We start from the raw sequence: 12,601 nt of genomic DNA on the forward strand, positions 1-12,601 counted from the left end.
ATCCCCTGGACTACTGGGCAGCCAAACTGGATTTGTGGCCACGACTGTCCAAGTTTGCTCTGGACAAGCTTTGTCCGCGTTTGCTCCAGTATCTGTACCTACAGTACAGCACCAGTATCTGTACCTACAGTACAGCACCAGTATCTGTACCTACAGTACAGCACCAGTATCTGTACCTACAGTACAGCACCAGTATCTGTACCTACAGTACAGCACCAGTATCTGCACCGGTTCATACAGTACAGCATCAGTATCTGTACAGGTTCATACAGTACAGCACCAGTATCTGCACCGGTTCATACAGTACAGCATCAGTATCTGTACAGGTTCATACAGTACAGCACCAGTATCTGTACCTACAGTACAGCACCAGTATCTGCACCGGTTCATACAGTACAGCACCAGTATCTGCACCGGTTCATACAGTACAGCACCAGTATCTGTATAGGTTCATACAGTACAGCACCAGTATCTGTACCTACAGTACAGCACCAGTATCTGTACCTACAGTACAGCACCAGTATCTGTACCTACAGTACAGCACCAGTATCTGCACCGGTTCATACAGTACATCATCAGTATCTGTACAGGTTCATACAGTACAGCACCAGTATCTGCACCGGTTCATACAGTACAGCATCAGTATCTGTACAGGTTCATACAGTACAGCACCAGTATCTGTACCTACAGTACAGCACCAGTATCTGCACCGGTTCATACAGTACAGCACCAGTATCTGCACCGTTTCATACAGTACAGCATCAGTATCTGTATAGGTTCATACAGTACAGCACCAGTATCTGTACCTACAGTACAGCACCAGTATCTGCACCGGTTCATAGAGTACAGCACCAGTATCTGCACCGGTTAATACAGTACAGCATCAGTATCTGTATAGGTTCATACAGTACAGCACCAGTATCTGTACCTACAGTACAGCACCAGTATCTGTACCGGTTCATACAGTACAGCACCAGTACATACAGTACAGTATACAAATGGCTAACAGCGCAATAAACATGGCTATGCGTTAAGTAGTATTGGAAATATGGGTGAAACTCCAATGAATTTTGATATAGTTGGAAACAAAACTGTCCATCCAAAAGGTGAAAAAACTATTTTAATTAAAAGAACAGGACATGAGAAGTCCAGTTGTACCGTGGTACTAGCACGCACAGCTGATGGCGCCAAACTGAGACCAATGATTCTTTTTAAAAGAAAAACAATGCCGAAACTCAAGTTCCCTGTTGGTTGTGTTGTACATGTGAATGAAAAAGTCTGGATGGATGAAGAAGGGGTAAAGCTATGGCTTGATAATGTATGGAGCAGCCGACCAGGTGGACTTATTCAAAGACGTAGTCTACTGGTGCGGGATATGTTCAGAGCTCATTTAACTCCCAGCACCAAGCAAAGGCAAGAATGAACACAGACGCGGCAGTTATTCCTGCAGGATTGACATCGTTGGGACAGCCCCTGGATGTGCGCCTAAACAAGCCGTTTAAAGAGCGCTTTCGAGAACAGTAGAATGAGTGGATGGTTAGCGGCGAAAAGTCATTCACAAAAGGAGGAAGCGTGTGTGCTCCACAGTTGGATGTTTTGTGCAAGCTTGTCATAAAAGCCTGGAATGATATTGAACAAGTCTTTCAAGAAGTGTGGCATATCAAATTCATTAGATGGAGGACGACTACTTGGGCAAGATGAAGAGGAAGTCGAAGATGAGACCACACCATCTGATACGGAATTAGATCCATACGATGACTGCCTTACAAATGTATCACAAGATGTCATTGATGTACTTATGATATCAGATGACGAACAGGAGGCTTTTAAAGGGAAACGCCAGCAAAACCTGTAAAAATAGCTTGCAGTGATGGTGGGCGTGGCTGACTTGCCAGGGACTTGCCCGGCACTTGCTGACTCGCCAGGGACTTGCTGACTCGCCAGGAACTCGCCAGGGACTTGCTGACTCACCAGGGACTTGCCAGGCACTTGCTGACTCGCCAGGGACTTGCCAGGCACTTGCTGACTCGCCAGGGACTTGCCAGGCACTTGCTGACTCGCCAGGGACTTGCTGACTCGCCAGGGACTTGCCAGGCACTTGCTGACTCGCCAGGGACTTGCCAGGCACTTGCTGACTTGCCAGGGACTTGCCCGGCACTTACTGACTCACCAGGGACTTGCCCAGCACTTGCTGACTCGCCAGGGACTTGCCCGACACTTGCTGACTCGCCAGGGACTTGCTGACTCGCCAGGGACTTGCCCGACACTTGCTGACTCGCCAGGAACTTGCTGACTCACCAGGGACTTGCCAGGCACTTGCTGACTCGCCAGGCACTTGCTGACTCGCCAGGGACTTGCTGACTCGCCAGGGACTTGCCAGGCACTTGCTGACTCGCCAGGGACTTGCCAGGCACTTGCTGACTCGCCAGGGACTTGCCAGGCACTTGCTGACTCGCCAGGGACTTGCCCGACACTTGCTGACTCGCCAGGGACTTGCTGACCAGCCAGGGACTCGCCCGGCACTTGCTGACTCGCCAGGGACTCGCCCGGCACTTGCTGACTCGCCAGGGACTTGCCCGGCACTTCCTCTCTCTGTTTGTTATCTTCCTCCTATCATCATCAGCTCCAGTTTGGTTGACAGCTTAGAAGACAAACAGCACGGCAGCTCCCACGGGTTTATTGTCTTATCCTTCCTTTCAGCTTTAGAGTGAATTAGAAAACGTTTAATCCGCTTGCACGGTTTTATGTTTACACGTTTGATGACAAACAGCCTTATGTTTATAAGTGACAGTTTTCCAGCTAAGTTCCTGCATGTCATAAGCATTTGAATTAAAAATACCATATTGAAATCAAATCTGATGTTTTTTCATTTTTATTTGGTGTGCGTTGGAAGAGGGGTAGTCCTATACGGCGAGTAAAGCCCAAGCTCTATATTTTAACTGGAAGAGTTGGGGGGTCGTCTTATACGCCGGAAAATACGGTACATATAACTCATTCATTAACTCGTTCTGGGAGGTGATGAGAATATCTGCATTACCGCCACTACGTTTTTACGTTGTGAATTTTTCAACTTTCACATGATAACTTTATTCCTTGGGTCAGTACAGTAACAGCGATACCAAATATATAGCGTTTTTAACTACTTTTGCACATTAAAAACCTTTAAAAAAAAACATGTTTTTGTATCGCTGCATCCCAAGACTCAATTTTTTCTTTCTACAGAAGTGTGAGGGCGGAACAAATCTGTGCGCGACAAATTGTGATATAATTATGTATTGTGGGTTGTGATACCAAATTTATGTTGGGTACCTTTTATTTTTGCAATTGTTTCGATTGAAAAGCATTTTTTTTTTAACTAAAAATATTTTTGTTGATAAAACTTTATTTTGCTTTTTTTTTTTTACTACTTATTAGTGCTGTATACGGTCAGTAGGATACTGGCACAGCCTGATAGGTACTCACTGCAGGCAAACCTAGGGAGCTTCATTAGGCGCCTGGCTGAAGTGTACAAACATCAGCACCCCTCCCTCTAAACCACTTAGATGCCACAGTCCCTATACAGAGTGGCCTTTAAGGGCTGTTTCACACGAGCGGATGCCGAGCGTGGCATCCGCTCCGTGAAAGAGTGCCAAGACCCGATGCAGACTGCAGAGGCACGGAGCAGTAACATGACTGATAATGCTCCGTGCCTCTCTGTGACCTCTTCACTGCGAAATCACAATGAGATAAAGTTGTCTCCCTCCCACCGTGACCCCCTTCTGTTAGCCGGAGTAAAGAGTTACCACAATAAGCAGCCATAAATTGTAATATATCTGACATGCAGTGGCAGGCCACGCCTCCTCCCGTTATCCCACGTCTACTTTTTGGGAAAGATTTGCGACCTTTGTACACCAGTTTTCTGAGTGATTTATTGAGTTTAATAAGCAGGTTAATAATATCATGGTATTAAAGTAACTCTAAAACTAAAATACACAATAAAATAGAACAGAATCCCAGCCCTGGAAATGCACTGACGGAGCAGACGCAACTGGGGAAATGTTTATTTATTTTTCTGCCTGAAAAAAGTTCTCTTGTGCAAAATTTTTGCGGAAGTGGCATTTCACCTCTCTACCCTCGCCGCTTTCCCAAAAAGTGAGAGTGGGGTCATGGTGTGGATGGTAGGGGAAGGGTCAGCGACTCTGTCAGATCCATCTTCTTTTATGCCTGGTGTAGAAGAAAACGGAACTCTGCGTCAGCTATGGGCTTTAGACTGCCGGAGCTGCGCCTAATTTACGACAAGGCGTGAGCGTGGGCCTAGTCATGAATTAGGCGCAGACTCGGCAGTGTACTGGGATATCATAGACTGGGGTAAAATGCTGATTTATGATGAATCAGCGCCCGTGTCTTGTAGAGCTGAATGTAATGATACCTTTCACAGCGATCTGTTGCTTTTAGGCTACTTTCACACTGGCGTTTCTGGGTCCGTTTGTAAGATCAGTTCAGGGCTCAGCGGTCCAAAACGGATCAGTTTTGCCCTAATGCATTCTGAATGGATAAGGATCCGCTCAGAATGGATCAGTTTGCCTCCGTTCCGTCTCCCTTCCGCTTTGGAGGCCGCCTGCAGTGTTTTGGTGTCCGCCTGACGAAACTGAGCCAAACGGATCATTTTCACTGGCACAATAGAAAACGGATCCGTCCCGTATTGACTTTCAATGGTGTTCAAGACGGATCCGTCTTAGCTATGTTACAGATAATACAAACGGATCCGTTCTGAGCGGATGCATGCGGTTGTATAATCTGAACGGATGCGTTTGTGCGGATCCATGACGGAGCCGCACTAAACTCGAGTGTGAAAGTCGCCTAAATCTTACGTTCTCAGATTTTATTTTGTCTCACGTTGCAGTGATAATCTATATCAGGGATCAGCAACCTTCGGCACTCCAGCTGTTGTGAAACTACAACTCCCAGCATGCTCCTTCCACTTGTGTGGGAGTTTTAGAAAACAGCCAAGCAAGTGTGCATGATGGGAGATGTAGTTTCACAACACCTGGAGTGCCGGAGGTTGCTGACCCCAGGAGATCGGCCATACCCCTCCTCTTCCTCACAGTCTGGCGATTCGCCTCCTCCCGCAGTAGTAAACTTACGAGAAATGGGCCACCCAGTAAACAGCTGCGGCACTAGGTGCACCACCTACTAAACCCGCAGGACAGGGCACAGCTCCAGTAAACCCGTCATCTTTACCAGGATTTCCTTCACACAGAAGCGGAGGCCACTAGTTCTGTACCTAGTACTAGGGAGCGCTGCATAAATAGAACATTCATAGCGGACAGATTATCAGAGGCGCAAACATACGGTGCAAACACACATGCAGAAAGTGCTGACAGCAGCTCGCCACAAACATCAGCGCCCCCTCCCCATCAACACTGCCAGAAGTGCTCGCCCCCTGTTCCCAGAGTCTGCACCTCATTCAGTCCCTGTAGAACCGCACTGACCTGAGTGACGCAGAAGCAGGAGGCAGAGGAGCGCCCGTGTGACATCCATCTTAGAAGGAATCTGACGTTTTGTCTTTCCTCTTTTCTACTAACATTTCAGTTACACTTTTCCGTCACTTTCACTTTCACCCCTCCAAGTGCTCACGACTGCAGAGGGCGAAGGGCGGCCTTAACCCTTTCCTCATACTTGTTGTCCCTCTTCTCTGTCCACAATCTGAAAGGATTACAGATTCTTCCATTACATTTATGTGCACAGAGTACAAAGTGTGCAGTATATGGCGGGAGGAGCAGAAGATAGTCATCATCATTGGCTTGTGCTGCAGTAATAGCGGTGTATCTGCAGTATATGGCGGAGGAGCAGAAGATAGTCATCATCATTGGCTTGTGCTGTAGAAATAGCGGTGTGTCTGCAGTATATGGCGGAGGAGCAGAAGATAGTCATCATCATTGGCTTGTGCTGCAGTAATAGCGGTGTATCTGCAATATATGGCAGAGGAGCAGAAGATATTCATCATCATTGGCTTGTGCTGCAGTAATAGCGGTGTATCTGCAGTACATGGCGGAGGAGCAGAAGATAGTCATCATCATTGGCTTGTGCTGCAGTAATAGCGGTGTATCTGCAATATATGGCAGAGGAGCAGAAGATATTCATCATCATTGGCTTGTGCTGCAGTAATAGCGGTGTATCTGCAGTACATGGCGGGAGGAGCAGAAGATATTAATCATCATTGGCATCTGCTGCAGTAATAGCGGTGTATCTGCAGTATATGGCGGAGGAGCAGAAGATAGTCATCATCATTGGCTTGTGCTGCAGTAATAGCGGTGTATTTGCAGTATATGGCGGAGGAGCAGAAGATAGTCGTCATCATTGGCTTGTGCTGCAGTAATAGCGGTGCATCTGCAGTATATGGCAGAGGAGCAGAAGATAGTCATCATCATTGGCTTGTGCTGCAGTAATAGAGGTGTATCTGCAGTATATGGAGGAGGAGCAGAAGATAGTCATCATCATTGGCTTGTGCTGTAGAAATAGCGGTGTATCTGCAGTATATGGCGGAGGAGCAGAAGATATTCATCATCATTGGCTTGTGCTGCAGTAATAGCGGTGTACCAGCAGTATATGGCGGAGGAGCAGAAGATATTCATCATCATTGGCTTGTGCTGCAGTAATAGCGGTGTACCAGCAGTATATGGCGGAGGAGCAGAAGATATTCATACAGCCACACCCACCATGTATGGAGTGAGCTCAGTCCAACAGCCCACTCCATACTTTCCCTCAGCCACTGTGACATACAGGTAAGGCCTCATGCACACGACCGTATGTATTTTGCAGTCTGAAAAAAAAACGGATCCGCAAAACATACGGATGCTGTCCGTGTGCATTCCGTATTTTGCGGAACGGAACATTTGGCCCCTAATAGAAGAGTCCTATCCTTGTCTGTAATGCGGACAATAATAGGACATGTTCTATTTTTGGGCGGAACAGAAATACGGACTAGGACTGAAACAATTACTCGATTGAATCGAATAATTCGACAAAAAAAATATTCGAATATACACATTTTTTGCATCAAGGATTAGTTTGTGTCATGTGACCATGGAGCAGGAGTGAAGCAATTGCTATTACTCACCACTCCGTGGTCACCCGCCGGCCCGCACCGCGCTGCACTGTATCCTGACACATCGTTAGGTCATAGTACACATATGCGCGCACTATGACCTGACGTCAAGACCGCAGTGCAGCTCGCAGAGAAGAAGACGGAGATGCTGTGGAGTGGCACCTCTACAGGAAAGGTAAGTACTGGCACTGGGGACATGGCTAGGAGGGGGAGATGGTGGCACTGGGGGGGCGCAAGCTGCTGGCACTGGGGTGGTTGATGAGTTTTTATTTAAAAAAAAGTTCTTTTAATTAGTTTTTTTTATTAGAGTACTGGATTAATCGATAGAATACTCGATTACAAAAATAGTGGACAGCTGCAGCCCTAATACGGACATTGGAAACGGAATGCACACGGAGTAACTTCCATTTCTTTTTTGCGGACTCATTGAAATGAATGGTTCTGTATACAGTCAGCAAAAAAACGGAACGGACACGGAAAGAAAATACGTTCATGTGCATAGGTACTTGACGCTCCCAGCTGTATGAGCTTTAGATCATTACTTTCTTGGCTAGGGGCCATAAGGAAGGCTCAGACGGCCCCCTAGGCATCAGCCCACCAGGAAGTTTCCCTGTAGGGTCCATGGCCAGTCCTCACATGGATTGTAGACATACACACTGGATCACAGTAGGGGAGAGCAATACAGTCAGAGGAAGCATCATTTTATTACACAGTGCAAAAATAGTGATCATTTGCCCCAAATTTTTATTAAAGGGCATCTGTCAGCAGATTTGTACCTATTAAAATGGTTGACCTGTTGCACGTGTGCTTGGCAGCTGAAAACATCTGTGTTGGTCCCATGTTCATATGTGCCCGCATTGCTGCGAAGCATTAGGTAATATATGCAAATGAGTCTCTAGGAGCAACAGGGGCATTGCCATTATACATAGAGGCTCTGCTCTCTCTGCACTTTGATTGACAGGTCCAGGCGTGATGACACTTTCACTGCCTGTCCCTGTCAATCAAACTGCAGATGGCGTGGCAGTTGCAGATAGAGTTGAGGCTCGAGGTGTAATGGTAACGCCCCCATTGCTCCTAGAATCTCATTTGCATATATTAAAACTTCATCTCAGCAATGCGGACACCTATGAACATGGGACCAAGACAGATGCCTTCAGCTGCCGAGCGCACATGTAACAGGTCAGCCAGTGTCATAGGGACAAAACTGCTGACAGATCTCTTTTAATGATAGAAAAACAGAAGACTGTCCAGCTCCATGAGGTAAGTAAAGCTTACAAAACTTTTATTTCATAGATGTTAAAATAATCCACAGAATCTGAATTGCACCAACGCTTACATGTTTTCATTGCAGCCATGACCTTAATTGGGGCCGTGATCGAAACACGCAAGATTGGTGCAATTCCGACGCTGTGGATTATTTTAATATCTATGAAATAAAAGTTTTGGAAGTTTTACTTACCCCATGGAGCTGGACAGTCTTCTGTTTTTGGAAATCTCATACGCTCGGCTGGAGCTGCTGGAGTCCGTGCACCAGGGTGTGTCTTTTTGCTCTTGACATTACACTGGTCCACATGGCTTCTCTTTATGACACCTTGTCATAGGTTTAAGGCTAGGGCTACACGACGACAATAAGTCGCGCAACATATAGGGCACAGCTACATTGATGTCGCACCAATGTCGCGTGACAATTTTTATAATAGTAGTCTATGGTGTTGCACTGCGACGGCGACACGACAGTTGCAGAAAAATCAATTTCGGAAGTTTTTTTTGTGACTGTCGTGTCACAGCATATCGCATGTCGCAGTGCAACACCATAGGCTACCATTATAAAAACTGTCACATGACATTGGTGCAACACAATGTCGCGCGATAAAATAATACATTTGGCACATCACATGACCTAAATTAGCCATGTCCTTTCTCTAGACAATTTTCAAATATTATAATGGTAGACATTAAGGAGGAGTTTTATTAAAGACCAGGGTCGTCTTTAATATTGATTGGACCCTTGGCAAGAATTTACTTGGGCCCCCTGGATCCCGCCTTCCCACACCCTAGCAGGCAGTCATGCCCTCCAACACAACACACACACACACACAAAAAAAATAAATCCACACACCTCGTGGAGTATAAATACTTCCAGTTCTGAAGACTCCAGCGGCTCAGCATCAGTGCTCTGGGCAGCTGGGCTCAGGGATGGAAGTGGGCACCACTCTGCAGGAAGGAGAGCGGGGCTCGGCTCACCCTAGTGTTGCAGTGCTTCCGCGTGATATCCTTTAGATGGGGGGGGGGGGGTCGGCAGTTAAACACAAAGGGAGGGGAAAAGAGACATGAGGCAGTACAGGATCGTAACTTCAAACCCCGGGACAGAAGATTAGCGGAGCGGCAGAGTGCAGGGGAAGGACGGGAGGAGCAACGCAGCAACCTACGTAATCGCGTCTTGCTACCTGAAAGCAGCCGCACTTAAAAAAAAATGAGCACTTGCGGGGCTGAGGGCATCCTCTGTGACCGCGATCGTTACACCCCTGGGCAGTGGCCAGCAGGGCTCAAGTGGCAGATGTCTTGGGCCCCCCAGGAGCAACTGGGCCCGGGGCAGTTGCCCCTTTTGCCCCACGTTAAAGACGGCCCTGCATAAAACACAGGTCTTTAAAATTTCCTGTTCTACCAGAAGACTCTTCTAATGTAGGTTTTGTCGTAAATCATATATAAAAAAGAAGAAATGGATGGCGCATCCAGCTGCTATGCTTTGATCTCATCCCTGGTACTTGGTCTCCCCCCAAACCACACATACAAATATAAACATACTGTATATGTGTAAATAAAAAAAACATCTAGTGAATATGTTTATATATTCTTTTCATACTAGGTCACGCCTCTAACTCTGCCCAAAGCATAACTATACACACCCAGTACCCTAATGCCCCCACATATTATTTCCTCTTTGTGCCAGTACATAGTAGTTATGTCCAGATATGTGCCCCCTCACAGTAGTAATGGTCAGATATGTGCCCCCTCACACTACTAATGGTCAGATATGTGCCCCCCTCACAATAGTAACGGTCAGATATGTGCCCCTTCACTGTCACGGAAGGTGTACAGAAAACTAGAAGACACAAAATGAAGATCCGACTGACTGGATCCAAAACTAAGGAACAAAAGGGAGATGTCACTACCAGACCTTTGAGACGTTCTCACAGCTCTGTGGCTCCACCCCTGTGATGATGTCACTTAGAGCTTGAAGGAGTTCTCACTGCTCTGTTTCTCCGCCGCTGTGATGAGGTCTTCACTCCCAGCTGTTCCTCCTGCGTTTGATTTCCCTGCCTTTAAATCACCCCTCCTCCTATTGTAGGGCGTGGATTATATTTCTCATTTCAGTTGTAGCTCTTGCCTGAGTATCTTCACTTGTAAGCTATCAGTGTACTGGACCTGTGTTCTGCTGCAGCAAGCTCTCCTGATATTGCCAGCTGTCCTTGGATCCGTCTTCTCTGTGGCTGCAGTTCCTTCAGCTAAGTGTGCAGACATTGTTGTGTACCTGGTTATTTTCTGACTGGATCTGAGGTGGCTACGGTTCCCTCTATATACTGAGCAGGGCACCGGTGGCCGTGCCCCTTCCACTATTGTAGGGGTTACAGTGGTCATCAGTCTTAGGTACGCGGGCATGCCTCGTTCCACCATTTGGATCCGGGCATGTGCTTTAGCAGCATAGGGAGAGCTTTGAGGGTCTGACAGGGGTCACCCTTTATCTTCCCTAGTTTGGGTCCGGTCAGTAGCTCTTTTTACTGTGTTTGCTCTTGTTGCTCACAAACAGGCGTGACAGGAGAGCCCTGCAACAGACCTGCTTCTCTCCCTAACTGCTCAGCCTATGCAAAAATCTCAATGGTAGATGATCGCATATCCTTGTACCTCGACTGTATAACACCTGAACACCCTATAATAGTGAGGGGACACGACCACCGGCTCCCTACACTAGATACGGAGGGAGTCAGGGTCACCTGGGATCCAGCAAACAGAAAAACACAAATGAATGAACAAAACTTATCTGTAGAAGACTCAGTAGTAGCATCAGCATGCACACACTCTAGGAAGTTGTATAAACCGCAAAGTGATGCAGTATGGGAAGGGATTTAAAAGGGATGCAATCAGTGCAACTACATGACAGCTGAGAGAGGCTAACGAGATGAGAAAATGAAAGCAAAACAAAGGAACCTCAAGGAGGAGGTTCTGAAGGACGTCTGTCAGAGCTTCTCAGATGTCAGGTGGTGACACTCACAGTACTAATGGTCAGATATGTGCCCCCCTCACAGTACTAATGGTCAGATCTGTGCCCCCCTCACAGTACTAACGGTCAGATCTGTGCACCCTCACAGTACTAATGGTCAGATATGTGCCCCCTCACAGTAGTAATGGTCAGATATGTGCCCCCTCACAGTAGTAATGGTCAGATATGTGCCCCCTCACAGTAGTAATGGTTAGATATGTGCCCCCTCACAGTACTAATGGTTAGATATGTGCCCCCTCACAGTACTAATGGTCAGATATGTGCCCCCTCACAGTAGTAATGGTCAGATATGTGCCCCCTCACAGGAAGTTAAAAATATATACTCCCCTAGTTCCTCATGATCACAGTTCAGCCGCTGGCGCTCCACAGCAGTAGCAGGATGTAGTGTTGCACATTGCTCCGCTGGTCTGTGTAGGAGGAGGAGCACAACAGATTCCCGGCCGCACCGTTCCTCCTCCTACACAGACCGGCAGTGTGATGTCTGACACTACATCCTGCTACTGCTGTGGAGCCAGGTCCATATTTAGATTTGATGCTGCCCGAGGCACTTTAGTGCGAGCTTCCTCCCCCCAATGAAGTCCATAGCTGATGGTAAAATGCTCCCTAGGCCTTCAGCTATCCCTCAGGACTCCCTCATACACTTGAACAATTAAAGGACTGACCTGTTACGTGCGCTAGGCAGCTGAAGGCGTCTGTGTGGGTCCCATGTTCTTATGTGCCCGCATTGCTGAGAAAAATTATGTTTTATTATATACAGGGGTGTTACTATTACACCTAGAGGCTCCGCCCTCTCTATAACTGCCGCGCCCTCTGCACTTTAACATGGCCCGGCGGGATGACATTTTCACTGCCAGGCCCTGTCAAAGCAGAGAGAGCAGAGCCTCTAGGTGTAATGGTAATGCCCCCATTGCTCCTAGAGGATCATTTGCATATATTCATTTGTTTTCTCAATAATGCAGGCATATATGAATATAGGTCCAACACAGACCGGCACTGATGGGTGGCTTTATAGCTGCCCTAGCCAATTTACAGTGACATCACCAGGCTCACTGCCAGGCAAAAGCCTCCCCCAAATAGTATCCCCAGTGGTAATAAGTAATAAGCCTCCCTACAGTGCCCTCAGTACTAATAAGGCCTACCTATAGGGCACCTCTTATAATCTATAGGGCACTTTAGAGCCCTCAGTAGTAGTAATGCCCTCCCACCACTGCCCACAGTATTTATAATGTTCCCTT

General features: G+C 47.1%; 1 protein-coding gene across 1 annotated transcript in view; it reads right to left on the bottom strand.

The window, feature by feature from the left end:
• Positions 1 to 5,658, bottom strand: part of LOC122944575 — a 29,492-nt gene extending 23,834 nt beyond the window's left edge. The window contains exon 1 of the mRNA XM_044302995.1: positions 5,472 to 5,658. Within this exon, the coding sequence (XP_044158930.1) occupies positions 5,472 to 5,520 (49 nt within the window). The 5' untranslated portion in view covers positions 5,521 to 5,658. The remainder of the gene's footprint in view (positions 1 to 5,471) is intronic.
• Positions 5,659 to 12,601: the final 6,943 nt, after the last annotated feature.

The sequence above is a fragment of the Bufo gargarizans genome, chromosome 8 (assembly GCF_014858855.1).
Source record: "Bufo gargarizans isolate SCDJY-AF-19 chromosome 8, ASM1485885v1, whole genome shotgun sequence".
Taxonomy (NCBI): Eukaryota; Metazoa; Chordata; class Amphibia; order Anura; family Bufonidae; genus Bufo; species Bufo gargarizans.